The sequence below is a fragment of the Sinocyclocheilus grahami genome, unplaced genomic scaffold, assembly GCF_001515645.1.
Source record: "Sinocyclocheilus grahami isolate Dianchi unplaced genomic scaffold, SAMN03320097.WGS_v1.1 scaffold853.1, whole genome shotgun sequence".
Classification (NCBI taxonomy): domain Eukaryota; kingdom Metazoa; phylum Chordata; class Actinopteri; order Cypriniformes; family Cyprinidae; genus Sinocyclocheilus; species Sinocyclocheilus grahami.
The window spans coordinates 66,450-89,026 of NW_015506032.1; the positions used below are offsets into that span (position 1 = coordinate 66,450).

General features: G+C 36.6%; 2 protein-coding genes across 3 annotated transcripts; both read right to left on the reverse strand.

Annotated features, from left to right (window-relative positions):
• Positions 1–5,310: 5,310 nt before the first annotated feature.
• Positions 5,311–8,968, reverse strand: LOC107562996 (transmembrane 4 L6 family member 5-like). Its single transcript, XM_016247767.1, has 6 exons — positions 8,939–8,968; positions 8,321–8,500; positions 7,703–7,771; positions 7,346–7,500; positions 6,774–6,966; positions 5,311–5,325 (listed from the first exon to the last, which is right to left on the reverse strand). Exons 2-6 carry the CDS (start codon positions 8,495–8,497, stop codon positions 5,311–5,313), a joined length of 609 nt encoding a protein of 202 aa, XP_016103253.1. The 5' UTR covers positions 8,498–8,500; positions 8,939–8,968.
• A 3,845-nt stretch (positions 8,969–12,813) lies between these two features.
• On the reverse strand, positions 12,814–20,641 carry LOC107563002 (E3 ubiquitin-protein ligase RNF168-like). Of its 2 annotated transcripts, XM_016247773.1 has the most exons (8): positions 20,569–20,607; positions 20,393–20,439; positions 19,478–19,885; positions 18,292–18,362; positions 17,029–17,199; positions 15,204–15,289; positions 15,022–15,097; positions 12,814–13,757 (listed from the first exon to the last, which is right to left on the reverse strand). In XM_016247773.1, the coding sequence occupies exons 3-8, from the start codon at positions 19,809–19,811 to the stop codon at positions 13,140–13,142; spliced, it is 1,356 nt and encodes a 451-aa protein (XP_016103259.1). In that variant the 5' UTR covers positions 19,812–19,885; positions 20,393–20,439; positions 20,569–20,607; the 3' UTR covers positions 12,814–13,139. The 2 variants fall into 2 exon arrangements, with proteins under 2 accessions (XP_016103259.1, XP_016103258.1); XM_016247772.1 differs by lacking the exon at positions 20,393–20,439 and having other exon boundaries at positions 20,569–20,641.
• Between the last annotated feature and the right edge of the window lie 1,936 nt (positions 20,642–22,577).

Here is a 22,577-nt window from a genome sequence, read left to right on the forward strand (position 1 = left end):
TTTGAGAATTTTGAGAATGTTAAAAGACTGTTTGCTCTTGTTGCATGTATGTGTGTGTGTGTTTCTTCCTTCCCTCCCTCTCTTGTCTTCTCTCTGCTGCCTGGCTCTCAGGTTCCTGGTTGGACGTGTCGCCTGCCAGTCATAATTGTGACTTTGTCCTCTGCGCCCAATCTGCTGTCACCCTGCCGGTTTAAAAGGTCCTCCCGTGAACTTGTGTGGCGGCGGTGTGTTTGTGTGTGTTTTGGTTTGCTGAAATTCGTGTTGTATCCTACTCTTTAATACGGTGTGTCTAGCACTTGTTGTGTAATTGAGTGATGGTTTGTTAATTCCCTAATTAGGGAAAAGGATCAGGTAAGCATATCGCGCCGTATACACTTTGTGTGTGTCCAAACTCGGTCCTGGAGGGCCAGTGTCCAAAGATCAAAATAACTGCTCTTCAGCTCACATAAATTAACTTCTTTTCAGTCACTGAGAGTCTCTTCAGTGCAACACAAAATAAGGAACTTGTAAACAGTTGCATCAACATTCTTCATAATTTATTTTGTATTTCATGGAAGACAAACATCATACAGGATTGTGATGACATTAGGGTGAATGAATATCTTTTTATATTTATAGTGATATATTCCTTTAAAAGAATAGTTCATCCAAAAATGAACATTTACTGAAATTTACTCACCATCAGCCCATCCAAGATAGATGAGTTTGTTTCTTCATCAGATTTGGAGAAATAGCATCACATCACATCACTTGCTCAGCAATGGATGCTCTGCAGTGAATGGGTGCCGTCAGAATGAGAGTCCAAACAGCTGATAAAAACATCACAATAATCCACAAGTAATCCACAGCACTCCAGTCCATCACTTAACGTCTTGAAAAGCCAAAAGCTGCGTGTTTGTAAGAAACAAATCCATCATTATTCATTGCTTGAGTCCTCTATGTTGCTTTTTCCAGTGATAAATTAATCTGGTCTGAATCAGAAGAGAAAGCTGCAGATCAATCAGATCAAACAGTCCAAAACAGCTCTAAACAAATATGTTGGAGGATTTTGATGTGAGAGACAACAGGAGATGGAGTTTTTCTCTGGATGAATTTTAGCTAGAATCAACAGTTTGAAGTTAAAAAAATGTCTTAATGGATTTGTTTCTTACAAACACACAGCTTTTCTCTTCACAAGACATTAATTGATAGACTGGAGTGGTGTGGATTGTGATGTTTTTATCTCTCATTCTGACGGCACCCATTCACTGCAGAGGATCCATTGGTGAGCAAGTGATGTGATGCTATTTCTCCAAATCTGATGAAGAAACAAACTCATCCTAATCTTGGATGGCCTGAGGGTGAGAGCATTTTCAACAAATGTTCATTTTTGGATGAACTCTTCCTTTAAAGTGCCCCTATTATGGGCAATGAAAGGTTCATAATTTGGTTTTGGGAGTCCCCAACAACAGGTTGACATGCATGCAAGGTCAAAAAACACTTTCATTCTCTTAAAATATGCATTTATTTTTTTCCTTTTTGCTCAACGACTCCCAAACGATTTGTTTAACGATTCATTTTTCCAAACCCCTCCTTTGCGTGACGCTAAACTGCGGTGAGTGGTCTGATGACCCAGTCTGTAGTGATTGGTCTACTGCGTGCAGCGCATGTCAATAACAGAACACACATCACCCATCACCCTCAGCTCGGTGGTAAACACCCAAACAGCCATGGTATATGTGTTAGCCCAATGCAGAAACATATTGATAAAGCACTGCAGTTTGTACACCAACGCATTGCTCTATTCTTTATCAGAACTGCAAGTAATAACAACGACAAACATTCACTATTCATCGACACATTTCTAGACAATTGCGAGCGAACAGATATTGCTGTTAGCTGGTTAGACGGAGACCTACAAGCTGCGTGGAGCGAACACAACACACACAACTAAATACGTATTTTGCATGCTACAGTACAGAGTACATGACAGCAACAGTTTTTAAAGGGGTCATATGATGCGATTTCAAGTTTTCCTTTCTCTTTGGAGTGTTACAAGCTCTTGGTGCATAAAGAAGATCTGTAAAGTTGCAAAGACTAAAGTCTCAAATCCAAAGAGATATTTTTTATAAAAGTATTACTCCACTTTCAGAATAAAAATTTCCTGATAATTTACTCACCCCCATGTCATCCAAGATGTTCATGTCTCCCTTTCTTCAGTCGCAAAGAATTTATCAGTCGCAACTTATATAGCAAATTAAACAATTGGCCATTTTCTTAATAAAAAAAATTATACACTTTTTAACCCCAAATGCTCGTCTTGTCTAGCTCTGCGAGGCGCATGCATACTCTGTGTACAACAGGGTATGTCTAAAAACTCCCAACACTTTTCTCCTCCAACTTCAAAATCGTCCTACATTGTTGTTTTACCCTTTTTTTTTTTTTTTTTTGGAAAGGGTGTTTGACCCTCCTTGCATGTTCACTTTGTAAACACTGGGTCGGTGCTTCTGCAGCGATGTAGGATCATTTTGAAGTTGGAGGAGAAAATGAGTTGGGAGTTTTTTTGACATACCCTAGCTGTACCCTCACGGTTTTACCCTCACAGGTCTTCTCCATAGGAATCCGCTACGGTGTTTGAGGGAGGGGAGGTTCAAGTTTTTCAGGGTCATTTTGACGTCACATTGAAACAGCTAAAGATTTGTTTTAAAAACGACTCGTTTTCATGACTCAGAGTCGACTCTTTCTTTTGAAAGACAATAACTTTATACACGGTGCACTTTCAGATTTAAAACTTTGCAGGATGTTTTCATTCACTGCATGAAAGCTCATTTTCAAAAATCCATTATAGGGGCACTTTAAGCATATCATGCTGACTGAACTATTTTAGCACGATCAGATTGCTGAAGCTCTCTGATGCACGTGAAAGGTTGCACGTTTACCGTTCCTGTGCTTTTCTCCTTCCAAAAAAAAATGTAAATAACAATCCACTCTGAGTCATTGTGTTGAAGGGACAGGGTTTTAGCTGTGAATATTTGGGTGTCCAAACAGAGCAAGTTTGAAAGAACGAGAGGAAAAGTGGCAAGCTGTGACAGAGACACCAGCAGGAAGAAACAATACGAGGGAAAAGAGAAAGTAGGGAAGACAAATAAGACAGACTAAATGTATGAATTACATCCTGAGAGCCCATAGCAGGGATTCCCTCAACTCAAAGTTATTTTAAGTCTGTTGTTTCCGGAAAACCACTGTGCAAATTCTGTTTGAGACATAGGCCTAATAACAGTGGAAAAGTTCAACACTTTTTTGTGGTCAAGACTTAAACATTCGATAAATTCAAATGTTACGTTTTTGTGTAATGTCTTTTAAAGCTGTGAACACACCATGAAATACTTCAATACACAGTTTGAGGACAGTAAGTGGAATGATAATGAACACTCCCATTGTTCGTAATTACAGTTGCTGCCAATTGTATTATTTTTAATAAGAATAATAAATAAAAGTATTTGCACACAAGGTACTGATACTGGACACAGGAATGAATTGCACGCCAATATAAACGAGAACCGACAAACACGGAGGGAGAACTGATGACTTAAGTACATGACCAAACAAAGGGGATGATTGGGATAATTAATAGAACACAGGTGAACTGAATACAACAATCAAACTAGAAACTAGGTCATACAATGGGGCAAACATGACAGCACCAAAACCACTGAAAACAAGGCATACGCGTTACAGTCACCATACAAAAATAAAATAATAATAAATCATACACAAAAATAAATGTTCGAATGTTTTTAAAAGACGTCTCCAAGGCAGCATTTATCTGCACTCATTTAATTTAGAGAAATATTATTAGCTCTAAAATAGCTGTTTTCTATGTGAATATCTATGAAAATGGAATTTATTCCAGTGATGCAAAGCTGAATTTTCAGCATCATTCCTCCAGTCTCACATGATCCTTCAGAAATCATTCTAATATGCTGATTTGCTGCTCATAAACATCATTTATTATTATTATCAGTGTTGGAAACAGTTGTGCTGCTTCATATTTTGGAGATTGCGATTCATTTTTTCTAGGATTCTTTAAAGAATAGAAAGTTCAAAAGAACAGCGTTTATTTGAAACAGAAATATTTTGTAACAATATGTGTCCGTGTCATTTGTAAATCATTACTGTCACTTTACATCAATTGCATGTATCCCCGCTGAATACAATTATTTTAGTACTTAATTTATTAATAATAATAATAAAAAGTATGAAAAATAATCAGTTTAAAAATTTTGAATTAAAGTAAATAATATTCTCTCCTAACAAACATATTGATAGGAGAGTAAAGATGGAGAAGAAATATCATTTTCTCTCTCTTGTGGCCATTAGGATAAATGCATTTTTCTTGACAAGTGTGCTGCTTGTATATTTCATTAGAATAAATGTAGTTTAGTGGGATTTAGTAAATAATGCTTTCCTTTACACAATGAAGTGTTCATATAATTAGTTTTTTCATCTAATAGAAATCAAACAATAAAAATAACATCAAAACAACAAAACTATATAATCCCAGTATTTTATCACATACATACATCAAGGGATCACATACATACATTGGGGAAGTTGTGGCCTAATGGTTAGAGAGTCGTAACTCGTAACCTAAAGGTTGTGGGTTCGAGTCTCGTACCGGCAGGGATTGTAGGTGGGGGGAGTGAATGTACAGCACTCTCTCCCACCTTCAATACCACGACTGAGGTGCCCTTGAGCAAAGCACCGAACCCCCAACTGCTCCCCGGGCGCTGCAGCATAAATGGCTGCCCACTGCTCCAGGTGTGTGTTCACGGTGTGTGTGTGTGTTCACTGCTGTGTGTGCCCACTTTGGATGGGTTAAATGCTGAGCACTAATTCCGAGTATGGGTCACCATACTTGGCCACATGTCACTTCACTTTTTTTTTTCACTTTTACATTAAATTACACGCATTACTATACAGTGCATAAATACTCAAGTGCATTCTGAATATATATTACAATAAAGAATATTTTAAACAGCTTATTTGTATTTGTGAGTTTAGTAGGTTATTCAGAGTGTTTAATCTGTTCAAGGGTTTCTGGGATTCAAAGTTTACTACCATCACGAGTATCACTCTCAAGCAGCTGAACTTCAGGAAGACTGGACGTGTGTGTGCACTAAAACACTTCAGGGACGTGAGAACTGGCTTTCCTGGTCCACTTCCCATTTCTATTATTTCCTCTCCGTTTAAAATAAGTTAAGCAGTCAGAGCCAACAATGGCATTCTCATTCTCACATGGAGATGAAAATAATAGAACCTCTAGTCATTTCAAGCAGGAACAACCTAAAAAGAGAGAAAAGTAGATTTCTTTGAAATTGCTGTATAAATGCAAAACTGCAATTCGCTGAACTTTAGAGTGGATTTTTGACCCATTGAAGTGATACTTAAGTACATCTTTACATATGAATTCATTATTGAAATATGGTTAAAGCATGCTGCTAAATGTAGTATTTATATATGTTACAAGCAATTTATATATGCAATTTCTATTGAAACATCTAATGCATGTATTAACAAATATTTGAAATGACACTTTTGTCATGATAGAGTATTTAAAATATATTAACTTTAAATGTTATAGAAGTTAACACACTACAGTTAAACATTTCAGTCACGTGCTTTAGTATGTTAGTCAACACATCGAAATAAGTGCACTTCTATAAAACATGGCAAGATTAATAAACATGATGATTTAAAATCCTTTTAAATTTGAATTTGACAATATTACAGAGTTCACTTAAGTGTGTTAAAAAAAGCAGTCATGAAGGTGTACTCTCTATAAGTGGCCTTTTATTTCATTAATATTATATTAAAGTAAGATTTAATCTTTTAACCCCTTAACTGTCACCGTCCCACCTGTGGGACGTTTGGCGCTCTTTTTTGTTGTTGTCATTTTTCTCTATCAAATCTTTTAGTAATCATCATAAATCATATATCATTTGAAAGCTTAGAAGCCTAAGATTCATCCTGTGAAAACCATTTCGAAATCAGGCATTGCATTACCATGGAAATGGTACTTTAAAATCTTTTGGCGGTCTCCTCCCCCTTAGTGGGCGGTGTCAAGTGTCATATTACAAAATGAATTACGGTCTTTTAGAATCAAAACTTGACAAAAAACATATTATTGGAAAGGTCTGAGTCTCAGGATTCCATATTTGGAATCTAACCCTAACCTAACCCTATTTTGAGATAGAAGTAATATTGACAGAGAAATCTAGACATTTAAAAATGCATTTAAAAAAATTCAATGGAGTTTGGATGGCACCCGGTGGCTGTTTGTGGTATAACGCCCTAAATAAAATCTCACCGGAACCTCCATTTTTTTCATATCAACTTCAAATTTGGAACATAACTTATTTAGACATAAGGCTATAATTGTATACCACTTTTAGAGTAAAACCTGATATGTAAAATATTTATTATATATAAAATTCAATTAAATTAATATAGTGCATTTTCTTTACCGTACATTTAAACTACTATAACTTTTTGACACTTAAATTTTTTGGAAAAAATTCCACTTTTGCGATAATTTGCTGATTTTCTTCTTTAAAAAGAAACCAACCTTATGCATTCCAAAGTGTTCATAAATTACAACAATTTAAGTTTGGATAGTGCACCTGCATGCCAATGGGGGGTGACAGTTAAAATTTGAAGTACGCTATACAAATGCACAGTGAATTCAATAAAGTGTCTGTTCACGAGGGAAGGCTCTTTGTAAACATCTCTACCTTATTCTTGCAGAATCTCGGTCCACACATGAACTCCAGTAAGGCGGTGAAGAGATGAAGAATGCAGAAAACGAGCTCAAGGCCACTCGCTACCATGAGGACGGAGAAAAGAACCATATTCCAGATCACAACACCTCGAGGCTCCACACAGGCGGATGGCCACCGCTCCGGAGCATAGAGGTAAAGCTTCTCTCTGCGTTAACAGACACAGAGGAACATGAGCATAAGTTATTTACATATAATATCAATATGCTTGAGTGCACTGGACGCAAAGCACAAAGAACAACACACATTAACACTACATAACGTGACTAATTTAACTTGACAGCACACAACCTCAAAGCCAACTTCATGGTCTTTAACTGATGTAAAATGACTTTAATGCAGCTTTTTATTGTTTAATGTCTTAATGTTTGATTGGCGAGGTTACAAAAGTCTGTTGGACACATCAGGTTCAATTTCTTAGTGAAACAAAACTATACGAATGTTGACGATTTTGCCTAATGGATGACTGATAGTTAGTTCTTTGTAAAAAATAGTGAAGGAATAGAACAATGTGAGTTCTTACACACCCAGTTTTGACTTGTTTTAATGGCCGCCCCCACTTTAGACCGTCAGTGCTGTTGTGTAAACAGAGGGGTCCCAGAGCCAGCCCCGTCCCGCTCCCCACGAAACACAAGCCAGCTGCCAGAATGGCCAAACATGCGTAGCCCAACTTACGCAAAACCTAGAAAAACCACAAAATAAACTGTTTACAGGATAGCTCCCAAAAATGGCTAGAAATTCCCAAAACATTTTGTTCCATGATGTGGCATTCATTAGGACAGGATATTTGTTCAAAGCTTCATGTTAATCAATTTTATTGTTCAACTGATGATAATGGTTATGAAGAAAATCCAAAACAAATCCACAAAATACAATTCTCTTACCTCAGCAGTAAAATAACAGCATATTTTCTTCTCGTAGTGTGTCGTAAAGCCTCGCGCGGCCACAAGCACCTGACAAAACACACAACATTTATGACAATTACATCATGTGCAACTGTTCTAGTAAAGCCCTACTGATAGCCCTAAAAATAATAATAATAATAAAATAATATGTATAACACATACGTATATTAATAAATGTAAAATATATATTTTATTTTATAAATGATATATATAATTGAAATATATATTTTATTTTTAATTATATTTTACATTTTTATTCTGTAATATATTCTGTCTGTATTCTATTAAATATAATATACATAATTCTATTGTATATAACATATAATTATAATACATTATTTATTACTTCATTTTAAAATAGAAGAAGAAATAAGAAGTAACTATCAATATAATAATTTAATAATAATATACTTATTTATAGTATATATAAATACATATACTATATTCTAACAACAACCATAATAATAATAACAAATAATAATAGTATACACCATTTGTTTTTATTAATTTTCTGTACTTGTTGTTAATATATACTCAAAATGCCTTTATCGTGTTATCGATTAGTATCAGATCTCATAAAAGAGCAGAAAAGCTCACCAGAAGCCCTGATGCCCAGATCCCAGAGCACCACGTGGCCTCTCTGGTCACATGATTCTCTGTCAGGTACTGATACTTCAGATCAGGAAACAGCAGCAGGGCATTGGCCAGCATGCAGACGATGGCTGTAGGGATCAGAGCCATTCCCGCAGACCTGGAGCAGTGACCGGTGCACATCTCCTGCATCCACACAACATCAGAGAGGACATCAACTCGCTGCATCACTGCTGTATCTACACTGCAGTCCGTTAGTGTGTTTGTATGCTGCACAAAACTAATCATTTTATTATATGAATTTCATTGATCATTCATTAGAATTCCATTGAATCATTAGATAACAATGTAACCAAGTGGCATCTGCAAACAAAAATGATGCTTTTCTCAGTTTGTATTCTGTAGTCTGAGTTTTTCTCAGAATGTACTTTTCTTTTCTGACGAATTTTTGCAGTGAATAATTTGCCATTTTTGCAGCAAATTATAATGTATAAAAAAGTCAACTTATACATACAATACATAAATTATGTTGTATATATATATATATATATATATACTGTATATTATGATCAAGTGTCCAAACACTGGACTCACTGTGTATTGAAATAACGAAAATTAGCCTACCTGTTCTGTGACTGTGGAATATGGATTTAGGCTGACTGTTGTCAGAGAAAGCAGGTGCTGTGAGGAAAGCTCAGAAGAGTCTTGAGCCCTGAGCCTTTGATTATTCCAAGATGAGGAACTTTGCCTGCTTAAATACAGCTGAGTGTTTCCTACTCACGATTCTGTGACACACACACAAACAGCTGAGGACGGTGAAACTAAAACTGTCATGCTGTACTAATCAAACTGCAGTTTGTGTTTGCACACACATCACACCAACACTGATTGGTTAGAGGACCAGCGAACTAATGGAGAGCAAATCAGACTAATCAAATCACTTTAATGACACCATATGCACAAGAGCACCAGTGTACAAGCAGAGAGTTTTAAAAAGTTTTACTTTAATGCACAATTTAACTAATTCTGTTTTAATAATCTTTGGTTGTGCTTTAAAGTCCCCATGAAATCAAAATGAAAGTTTTTTGGTTAGTATCAATATGTTAGTCTTAAGGTTATCTATAAGGCGGTCATGTATTGGAGATATTTGAATTCTACACAGAATGCTATATTTTATAGCAATATGGATGAGATCGTGGCTGTCAAATGCGGCTTTACGGAGCTCAACGGCTCTGAACGGCTCTAGCCCAAGCTGTGATATAAACGAACGCTATTGGCTATTTTAAAAAGGGGCGGGGCTGCTTGATATGTCCCGCCCTGTCTTCCTGTTTCAGTTCAAATGACGGCAACACATAGAGTAACGCTGCGTGTTTCTAAGCATTTCAGGGGACCTTTAAAGTATGTGAGTTTTGATGTGTTGACTAACATACTAAAGCACATGTGAACATCAGTGTTGCCAAGTCTGCGGTTTGCCCACGGAATTGGGCTACTTTATCACCATTGCTGCGGGTTGTTTTTCATGCCTGCGGGTTAAAGCGTTCCCGATAACGTGATATTTAGCTCCTGGAGTGTGAATTTTACCAGGGGAACCCTGCCAAAAACGTGATTTTAATGGGGATTTTTAATGGGGAGCCCCCCTCGAAATGCGATTGGGCTAGTTTTGGGTTAGTTTTAAGTAGCAATTGGGTGGGTTTTGTTGTGAAAACCTGGCAACCCTGGTGAACATGTCATGCAATACATGAGAAGCCAACAGAAGCAGAAGCAATTATGAAATTACACACAGATGTACTGAAGTCCTACACAAGTGGGTCGAAAAAGCAACTAATTCCAATTAATATAAATATAAACTATAATACATTTTCATTTAATTGCAATTAACATGAAATCAAGTGTTCAAAAAGATTATATTCAGTTCACAATTAAGTATATTCATTTAAAGCATATTATTTAATAAGTACTTTTTAAAAGTATTCTAAAGTGTACTTCTGTTCCACAAACAATGGCTTCAGAAGACTATAGATAGTGTGCATGATTTGTATAAACAGTGCTATTTTTAAGACATTTTCTGATCTATTTTGAAGCTTGAAATCTCCCGTTCCTATTCATTATAATTGCAGTGACTAGTACAAAAAATCTCTCCTTCGGAAGAAAGTAAGTCATATCGGTTGACATGAGGGTGAATAAATAATGGCAGAAGTTTCATTTTTGAGGCAACTGTTATGATACGCAATAGAGAATTGCAACTTTGTTCTTCACTGATTCATTGTGATGCACCATTAGCACTGATCATACTTCTGCAATCTTCTTGCTTCGGTTCGAGTGTGTAGTTTGTCACATTTATGCATCATATTTGCTCCACAGATTACAACACAATATTTCATATTGTCTTTTTGAGGATCCCATATTTAAATGATGTGTATTTTGTGCTCTTTCTTTAAGATGCTTAGATATCTGCCACTATGGTTGTGTGCAACAGCTGGAAGCAAACTGTGTGAGCAAAACTTCAAATCAGACATGAAATCAAAACGGACCCTATTTACTTTCTTAATGAATGTTGAATAATTCATCCATGCACCATTCAAAAGGTTTGGGACAGTCTGTTTTTGAAAGAAGTTACTTATGCTCACTTAGACCGCGTTTTTTGATCAAAAAGTGCAGTAAAAACAGTAATATTGTGAAATATTATTACAATTTAAACAGACTGTTTTCTATTTGAATATATGTTCAAATGTAATTTATTTCTGTGATCAAAGCTGCATTTTCAGCATCATTACTCTAGTCTTCAGTGTCACATGATCTCTCAGAAATCATTCTAATATGCTGATTTTTGAATTGATAAACTAAATGCATCCTTGCTGAATATATATATATAAACACTAACCCCAAACTTTTGAATTGTACTACAGTATATGATTAAACGTGATAATTAAAAAGTATTTGTGCAACTGCATTTGCAATTATCAGTGCACACTTTAAACAGAAACCATGTCAACACCTTATATAGCTTTCATTTTGGACAGCACTGCTTTCTGCGCAGCACTGGGGGATTTTTTTATCACCAGAAGTGAGGAATATTACTCATGTTGTATGAAGATGCACGAGACTCAAGAGGGAAGTGCTGCAACCAACTTCGACCCCAAAATATGGGAAATGCTAAAAGAAGTCCATAACAGGCTATAAGCAAAGCCACAAGGAAGGAACGGAGTTGTTTGAGTTGTTATAAATGTAATAGCGTGGAATGTGATAAGGCAAGACTAGACCGAACATCCACAGTCTGCTTCACTGATCATCTGACGGACTCTTTCCCAGGCTTCACATGACAGTTCAGAGGATAATACTTCTCAAACTAGTGTTTTTGCTATCCTTATATAGAAAAGTCCCACAGATGGCCTTGACAACGCAGATCACCAGTGATTTAGGACAGGATCTGAGTTTCATTATTGTTTATATTTAGGATTACACTACAACATTTGGTAGTGAAACAATTTTCTAGTACACATTGAACTTAACGTGGAATTTTAGTAAGACGATTTTAGTACTGCACATACATTGCACATACATTCATTTGGATTAGTTTTGAAATAAACTAATAATCTTTGTGTGATGCATATTTGTCTGTTATACATAAATGAAGCAGGTAAGATTTCTGCAAACTATGCATCTATTTTCAAAATGCATGTTATATAACTGTTTAGAATCAGCATAATCTGTTCATTGTGAAAACAAATTGATTCAGTAAAAAAAAATAATAATAATGCACATGGTTAAAATAAGACAAGCAATATTCAGTTAGTTCAAATGTATGAGATCAAAACTAATCCAAATGGACGGAAATTGTAAATGCAAATACAAATAAAATCTTAATTTTTTTTTAAAACCAGATTATATATAAAAAATAAACTACATGCATGCCTTTATTTTGTATGTAATAATTCATATTGTCTAGATCCGATCACTTATATAGAGAGCATGTGTGTTCAGCAGTGTTTAAGCACTATATGAAAAATATGCACATGTGAAAAATATGGAGCAATGATCATAAAACCTGGACAATTGGAGACCAAGATTAACTTCAATATCTGCCCTGACCGAACAAATTACCCGACTTATCAAATCATTGTGGTTAGTTTGAGAGAGAAGTCTGAGAAGCAGACTCCCTCGTCAAACATCTCTGAAGTAGCTAGCAGATGTTCTGATAAACAACATTCAGATGTTGTATGAATCTATTCTATATCTATAATAAAGGCAAATGGTGTTAATGAAGACGAATTGCCTATTTCTCAGGTGCTCACATCATTTTGTCCAACCCGTGTGGTGTGTGTATATATATGTGTATGTGTGTATGTATATATACGTATATCTATATATACACACACATATACTGTACATATATATTTAGAGATTTTTTTTCCCTTAAAACCCCAAACCACCCAGAATAATTTAGGTCCTTGCTTTTTATTCACTTGTCAAATAACCACACAACACTTTTTTTTTTTTTTTGTAAACCGAACTGTCCTTTTATTCAATCAAAGTGAAAATGCCTGCAAATGCTTACAAAATGACTTTCTTCTGCAGCATTCACACCATTTCCAAACTCTAAGCTAGTCATGACTATAAAAACGCTCCAGAAAACGAAATCATCATGACTTCACAGGATGACCCTCCCTAGAAAGGCACTGAAGGAGTATCAGCAACATATGGGCAGAAACCGAAAAAGACAACGGAAACCGGCTGCAGGACGTCCTTTAGTAGCAGCACAGCACCTAACAAGGGTTTCGAGTCTGAAGGGTGAATAAGATACCAGATAAAAGCAGCAGAGCATCGTTCAGCTGCTCAGGTTGGGGAACATCTTAGTAAGGGTGGTCTGTTTCGCCCCCTTCTTCAAAGCAGCTGGGACGGTTGTTGAAGGAGAAGATGCAAGGCTCTTCCCAGGCGTCGTTCCTACTGTTCCAGACCGTGTCGTACTGATGTTCTTACTCGTATTTTCCTCGTCTGGGTTTGTGCTTGTGGAAGGCGGAGTGGGTTTTTGCCGGAGTGAATAGCCGTTGGCTGAACCCTTCCTGCGGTCCACGGTGTTTTCACGGTTCAGCTCCCTCTGAAGTCGCATGGCCAGTCTCCGGTCCTCCTCCTCCTGCTGCCAGTGGCTCTGTAAGCCCTCCTCGTACCACGCCACTTCAGACAGGAACGTGTTGTCGGCTAAAGGAGACTCACACTGTGGAGCGGCACAGGGCCTCTTATCGAGCAGATCCGCTTCAGTCTGAAGCTCGACCTCTGAACTCTTCCTTTTCAGCGAGCTGCTGTTTGGACTGTTAAAATCAAACGTGTGTTCTGAGCAGCTGGAGGTGGAGGGTTTCCCGCTGTAGTCCAGCACAGACGTGCTCAGTTTGCTTGTGTCCGCCACAGATTGTGCTGAGAGGGTTTTTGGAGGGCTCAGAATGTTCTCCTGAAAAACAGGAACATTTATAAACTCGTTTTCTCCATTAACAACTGGAAATTGTCCAGAAAGTGTTTTATCTTCAACTAAACATGCATGAACTTTGCATATACACTATCATTCAAAAGTGTGTGAATTTAGAAGATATAAGCATTCAAAGCTTGCAGTTCGTCAGTTCTGCCAAAACGGCTCAATGATTTTTTTGACGTCACATCGTACTTCAGCTTCTCATCAAACTTTCTGTCCAATCAGATGCTCTCAAGACTCTAAAAAATGCTGGGTTAAATACAACCCAGTGCTGGGAAAAATAGGGACAAACCCAGCAATTGGGTTGTTTTGACCCAGCGGTTGGGTTAAATGTTTAAATGTTTAACCCAACCTTCTGGATAGTAACCCAACAACTGGAAATTGTCCAGAAAGTGTTTTATCTTCAACTAAATATGCATGAACTTTGCATATACACTATCATTCAAAAGTGTGTGAGACAATAAAGACATTTATAATGTTACAAATGATTTCGGTTTCAAATAAATGCTGCTATTTTGAACTTTCTATCCATCAAAGAATTATTTTAAAAAATGATCACAGTTTCACAAAAATAAATGACATTTTAAAAATATATTTTTAATAAATAATGGTAATAAATACAGTATTTCACAATATTATTGTTTTTACTGTATTGTTGATTAAATGAATGCAGCCTTGGTGAGCAGAAGAGACTTCTCAACAATGTAAATAAAAACAAAAAGCACAAGAGTTTGTTCCCAATCATTAATTTTATTTTTACTTTTTTATGTCTTATTTTTTTATATTAATGCATTTTAGAGCAAAACTTGCATTTTGTTTGGTACAAAAAAAATGTAATAGTAAGAATTAACTTAATATTGTGATTTTACTTTTATCCTATTCATCTGTAAACATGCATGTTGTTTGCCTTACATATGTATATAATCGATGTCTGTCTTAAAAAAATAATACATTAAAAAATTAAAATCCTCAACCTCACTAAAACACAGTTTTCCTGAGATATTTACAAAAACAAAATACAATAAAACATAAGAATATAACTATAATAAATATATATATAAATAAAATAAAGCTACTGTTTCTCATGTATCATGTTTAGTCTCAAATTTATGGATTTATTGAGATTTTTTTCTTTTAGATCTGATTGATTCTGATATTCTTTCAATTTGTTTTATTTTTTTTTTAGCCTATTCATTTTAGTTGATTTCATTTGCAATCATTTCATTTATAAAATGAAAGAAATCACCTTATTAGCCATCAGAGAGGAGTCTGGGCTGCTGTCAGAACTGCTCGGCTGCTTATGAGGCACTGGACGCAAAAACCTGACATACAAGAGAATTTTAATGCATTAAGCGCATTAAAAAAAACTCTCAGTACATTCAACAAAAGACAGGTCTGAAAAGATGAGTTATAACAGCAGCTACTCACTTCTCAATGTTTGGTTTTGTCTTCTTTGCTGGTGTATTATCAGTAGGTTTGGCGGTCCATGATGTTTCAGAGATTGGTCCTGAATTCTGCACAAACACCACAAAACAGCATTACATCATCTCTGATTACTGACAGGTCTGCAAAGGAAACTAAAACTGCAGCAGCATTTCGAGGTTTAAAGGGGTCATATGATGCTGCTAAAAAGAACATTATTTAGTGTATTTGGTGTAATGAAATGTGTTTATGCGGTTTAAGGTTAAAAACACATTATTTTCCACATACTGTACATTATTGTTTCTCCTCTATGCCCTGCCTTTCTGAAACACATAGATTTTTACAAAGCTCATCGGTCTGAAAAGCGAGGTGTGCTCTGATTGGCCAGCTATCCAGTGCGTTGTGATTGGCTGAATACCTCAAGCGTGTGACAGAAATGTTACGCCCCTTAACATACTGTGACGCCGTGTCCGGCCGGAGCGACGAGACAAAAACATGAAAACCCATTATAAACGAGGCATTCGTTGCATCCAGTGGGGACATAATTACTGATTATAATGACTTATACTCTCTTTTTACACGTTGCATATCGCGCCGTGTAAACATAAAACCAAACCAAATGACAAACAACAAACGCTACTCTACACTGCTCAAAACTCGCATTTGAATCGTCAGTGACAAATTCTTTAAATATAAAAAACTTACTAACAGACTGTGAGTCAGAAGCGCCAGACTGTCCTTGCAAAGTTGGAACTGCCCCACTTTATAGAAACAGCCTTTGTTTGTAAACGCATTGTAGTCTACTCTCCCAGGATCAGGAAACAGTCCTCCATAAAATGCGCTGCACACATCTGAATATTTGGGTTGAAGTGTTCTGGAACAGTGTTGTAAATACAACTTAACCACTGATTTCTAGTTGTGTCCTCTTTTGGAAGACCAAACAAAGTAGTTTGGCGTGCTTGAGAACGGCGCGGCCGGCAGATTTAACGAAGGAGCGTCCGGCGGGCTTGCGGCAACCACATGTGACGACCCCGGGCTGGACTCCGCTTCGTCCACGGTGAAACCCGATCCGGCGATCCACAGCAAAGTTGATGTATTTCCTCAGCAACCAGCACAGATCAGCTCTAGATATGACGAAGCGGATATCGTCCTCTTTTGGAAGAACAAACAAAGTAGTTTCGCTTTCACAACGAAACACACAGCGTCTTCACGACATGGCGGCGGCAACAACAATACTACAGCGAGAATAAAAGTTACGCCTTCTTTCTTTGCGTGAACATTTGGGCGGCATTATGCAAATCTTCCCACATAGTGAGGTAGACATGTGGGGGCGTGTTAGAACGAGCCGTTTTAGGTAGGTGTGGCTGACTCTTAACTTTTATAAAGAACATCTCTTTGGATTTGAGACTTTAGTCTTTGCAACTTTACAGACCTTCTTTATGCACCAAGAGCTTGTAACACTCCAAAGAGAAAGGAACAAATTGAAATTGTATCATATGACCCCTTTAATGTCATGACTTTATGAATTCAGGACTTTCTGCTCCAATTTAGGAAATTTTTAGGCCTTAATCTGTGGAAGGGTGAATTGTCTTTTTAAAACCTTTTTAAGACTCACAGAAAATGTGTGATTTGTTTTTGGCAAGATTTAATTAAATAAACTTTCAAAAAGTATGTTTTAAGAACAAGTAAACAGGAACCAAAACATGGAATGAGATTATTTACTTGTCTTCAGACAGTCCGAATGATTTTATTGGTGTTTTGACATGTTATTAAACATAATCATGATAAACAGTCCTGCGTGACTCTGCATGTCCGTGACGTGTGAGCTCACCAGCTCTTGGCTCAGCAGTCTGGCCAGCTTCTCATCGTTCTCCAGCTGCTGCTCCTCCCGTCTCCTCCTCTCCTCCGCCATGCGCTCCTCCTCCTCAGCCAGCAGCCGCTGGATGTACTCCTCACTGGCTCTCCTCTCGGCTTCCTCTAGAGCTCGCTTCTCCTCCACCAGCTGTTCAAAACAGCAAATGAGATCATGACCCTTCACCACAACACAACATAAATAACAAATTAACATTTGATTCACTCTAATTGAAAATGTGCATACAATAAAAAAAATCTAAAAGATTTTAGTAAAAAAAAAAAAAAAATGTAATTGATACTTGAAATAAGTCTTCAATTGTACACCACTGTTCAAAAGTTTGGGGTCAGTTTTAATTTCAGATCAGAAATTAATACTTTATTTAGCAAGGATGCATTAAATTGACCAAAAGTGACAGTAAAGACATTTATAATCTTAAAAAGATTAATATTTTAAACAAATGCGGTTCTTTTGAATTTTCTGTTTTCAACACTGATAATAATCAGAAATGTTTCTTGAGCAGCAGATCAGCATATTAGACTGATTTCTGAAGATCATGTGACACTGAAGACTGGAGGAATGATGCTGAAAATACAGCTTTTGAACAATAAATTACATTTTAAAATACATTAAAATTGTATTGATATTTCACAATATTACTGATTTACAGTATTCTTGATCAAATAAATGCAACCTTGCATAAGAGACTTCTTTCAAAAACATTTTTAAAAAATCGTATAGACAATAAACTTTTAAATGGTATGATCTGCAATTTTCAGAACTCAAAATTCTTCTCTAATCTGAAAAGACCAGGTACTGAAATAGTTTCCATAATTTAAATACCATAAATGGAAACAAGTTTATTCAGGATTTTTTTTAAAGGTACAACAGCAAATAAAAACAAAATAAAATAAAAATGTACATATGATGGTATAATAGAGTGTTTAATTTCAAACTATTAAAAGATCAAAATTAACCAAACATTATTCACAATTCAAGAATGATTTCAGATCTTTCAAAACGTCCACTGCAGCACAGTTTGTATGCAGCATTATGCACATTGAGCAGGACTGGACACGCAAACAAAAACTATCGTGTTGCTGGCAGCCAGCACAACAATACAGCCCCATTGTAAACACGGGACTGCACTCAGTAATGTGCATTTCAGGGAGGCACACCTGCCATTTCACAGGCTAAAGATCCAACACATCTACAACAGAGAGACCGTCCTGAACCTCTCACCTTACTGATCTGATCCTCATACTCTTTCCTCAGCTCTCCCGGCTGACACACGAGAGGTCTCGGAATCGTTACTGGGGGAAAAAAAGACTGCATAAGTAATTATAATGAACGCAATATGCATTAAAGGGGTCATATGATGCTTTTTTAAAGATCATTATTTTGTGTATTTGGTGTAACAGAATATGTTCCATAATTTAAATACCATAAATGGAAACAAGTTTATTCAGGATTTTTTTTAAAGGTACAACAGCAAATAAAAACAAAATAAAATAAAAATGTACATATGATGGTATATAATAGTGTTTAATTTCAAACTATTAAAAGATCAAAATTAACCAAACATTATTCACAATTCAAGAATGATTTCAGATCTTTCAAAACGTCCACTGCAGCACAGTTTGTATGCAGTATTATGCACATTGAGCAGGACTGGACACGCAAACAAAAACTATCGTGTTGCTGGCAGCCAGCACAACAATACGGCCCCATTGTAAACACGGGACTGCACTCAGTAATGTGCATTTCAGGGAGGCACACCTGCCGCTCTCGCTCTCTCTCGCGCGCACACACACACACACACACACACACACACACGCACACACAAACACATTTGAACAGTCAATAGCAAATACTTAAACTAATAACAAAACAGCAGCTGATTCAGAAGCGCCAGATTGTCATAGCAGTCAGAATTACCTCCTCTCCTAGGTTCACGAAACGGTCGTCCATAAAATGCATTGCTGTTCTGTTGCAAGTAATCTTAAAGATTCCTAAATGCATCTACTTCCAGAAGGCCAAATAAAGTGCTTTTGCTTTCGCCTAGAAACACACAGCGTCTCCCTGACATGCTGCTTCAACACTAACTGCGGTTACTGAAACCACGCCTTCTTTCTCTGCGTGAACATTTGGGCGGCATTATGCTAATATTTCCACATAGTGAGGTAGATATGTGGGGGCGTGTTAGAACGAGCCGTTTTAGGGGGGCGTGGCAGAGTCTTAACTTTGATAAAGAATATCTCTTTGGGTTTGAGACTTTAGTCTTTGCAACTTCAGGGATCTTATCTATACACAATCAGCTTGTAACACTCCAAAGAGAAAGAACAACTTGAAATCGTATCATATGACCCCTTTAGCATGAAACACTTATGTAGCACATATTGCTTCGATCAAGCTACGCTCTCTGTACCAGCATCATCGTCGTCCTCGACTCCCTGCGCTCTCCGCTCACACTGAGCGGGGAAAGCATCCTGCACGCGTCTCCACAGCTCCACATTCACTAAGGTCTTGTTGCGGCTGTTGAGTCGCGCCCAAGTGGACACGCGTTTTCTGCAAAGCGGACAGCAAATGTTGGACTTGTCCACAGTTTCCATAAAGCAGGGTTTGCAGAAGGTGTGCATGCAGGGCAAAGTGACGGGCTCCAGGAATATGTCCAGACAGACCGGACAAAGGCAGTCTGAATGTTTAAGACCCCCGGAGCTTTCTTCAAGCGGACCCGTGTCCAGTCCAGACACAGGCGGCATTCTGCGGCCCGTCTCTATACGTCAGTGTGTGAGGCTTCTCTCGCTCGGGTTCAAGAGCAGCGTATGACAGTCAGCTGAAAGACAAAACAACAGCAGCAATTATTACCTACAACAAGAGTAGGAGCCTAGAAATGTGCTACATTAGATTCAGGGTTTCCACCACCAAAGTACAGCAGGATTTGCATAGAAAAGGAGATTTCATGGGACTGCAAAGGTTGAAAGCTCCTGCATTAGATGTATTCATTCAAATTAAACCTCTAACGTTACATAAGAACTGCTTATTCATATCAACAATCCCGCACATCACATAGATAACCAGCTACTTATTTTATTATTTATTTTTTAAACGCCATAGGTATTTTTTTTTACTATATTAAAGCATCCCTAGCAACGAATAATTAAATAAAAAAAGATTTTAACAGTTGTTTACATTGTTTACTAATCATAAGTTCTCATGCATAATTTATATATGGCATTAACCCATATATAAGCCCAAAAATGCTTATTTTATACACCTTTTCCATTCAAATATATTGTCAGATTACGTACAGACTCGTTTGACAGAAGTTATGCTAACTCACATCTGGAGGCTAGCGAACTAGCAGCTTTGCAGCAGTGTGAGCGATTACTGTAAGGATAAGACGCAAGATGTAAACTTTCCATTATTCAAAGCAGTCAACGTCTTATTTGTTTGTTAAGATTGGTCTATTAATGTGAGCGTCAATGAACAATTAAAAGTAGTACAATTCACTCTTACTTGTTTATTTCTAGGCTCCAAAATCCCGGGAAATGTTGCGCCTGTGAAGCCACGAGCGCCGGTGACAGAAGCGCTTTTCAAAATAAAAGTCCTTCGGTTTTACTGTGGACTGGCTGCTGGTTCGCAGATGGATTAAGAGTTAAACTAAACTAAATAAAAAAAAAACTATTTTTATTTGGTATTGGTTTGATGAAGCATTGCCTTAAGTTTTAAAAGCTTAACAATGAGATGTTTCACAGGCCAGAAAAGCTGAAAGACAGTCAGAGAGACTATTAAAAAACAATAATAATAATAATAATAATAAAAGGAAAGTTTAAGGACATTTGTTAGTACATTTGTATTTGTTACAGCAGATCCAACATTGAAAAACGGGTTTACCCTTACCAAATAGTAGTATACTTCAAAAGTTTATTTTAGTCAGTATCCTTAAGTAAAGTTCAAGTATATTTTTAAGTATACTTTATGTAGTAAGTATACAAATATCAGTGTACTTATAGTATACTTGTAAGTGTATTATTTCAATACGCCTTGGGACTAAATAGGCCCACTTTCTAGTATATAAAAGTATACTTTTAAGTATGCTTTAAGTATAACAGCAGTTTTCTTTAAGTGAACTTTGCATCATACTTTAAGTATACTACTATGTCCATATTTAGGTGTCAATTTGTATATATTTTGTTACATGAATATCTGAATATGCAAAACATCAAAAGAACAGAGTATCTGCTTGCAAACAAAAACATTTTATTCTAGCTTCATGCTTCCTTTTTTTAAAAACTATTGAATGTGGATAAGTTTCATAAATAAAAAATAAAGAAATAAACAACATTTTGAACAAAAAGCTGAAAAAAGACTATGAATTGGCTTCAGAATGATAATCAAAACATAGATAGAGTCGACCCCAAAGCTTGACAGTCATTATTACCTCTTCATTGGTCGACATTTTATTCCATAACGTTACTCAGTTTTGATGCTGTTTTATGTCTGATGATCGTGTTAGATTACATGTGGAAGCGTCTGTTGTTTCGGTTTCTTCTTCACTTGTGTTTTTTGGAAAATCTGTACAGAAGATGTGTAATAGCAACCTCTAACGTATAACAATGAAAACACGGATTCTAGGAGCACAAGTATACAGTAGCTACAGTAGACTTTTTCTAAGTATAAGTCAAGAAGTACATAAAGTCCATTTCTGAGAAGTACATACAAAGTAGACTCAAAGTATACTTTCCTATTTTAAGTTTAAAAGAAGTATACTAATAGCACACTTGAATACACTTGTTTTTCGTAAGGGTACTGCTGTGGATATGCTGCTTTGTCATCATTTATTAGTGGCACATGTTTGAGACGAACGAAAATGACCTCCTCTAGTCTAGTTGTTAAAGTTGATCATTCATACACTGAACTACTTCAGTTTATACGTTCAATAACCGGAGAAGGGGAAATGTGACTGATTTGATTACTTCATTCAGTCTTTCTGTTGTCATTCTATTCACATTTTGGAGCAGAATATGGCATACACATTGTTTATGACCTTTATTTCTTATATCTAACTTGTTCAAAAGTCATGATCTTTTAAGAATACACGGGAAGCAACACTATTACAACGGGCTACAGTCCTTCGAATTATAAGTCTAACTTAAACTAACATGTCTGACCATTCTTTTCTCCGAACTGTATATCATCAATTTTAAAAACAACAACAAGAAGCAAGTGACATAATTCAGCCTTCTTTAATCATCGTGTATGATCCTTTGACCAGCAGAGGGAACTACTGTTACACTCATCAATGAAACGTGAACGACTGCATCCCAAATCACTTACACTATGAGGGACATTTCTATTTGGTCACTTTTTTTTTTAAATATTCATCATGATAGGACAAAAGTTATGTTATTAATAATCAATACCCTGTTGAAAAAAACAGCATATGCTGGTTAGGTATGTTTTGACGCTGGGATGCTGGTTTATGCTGGTCCTTTGCTGGTTTAAACTGGTCCTTTGCTGGTTTA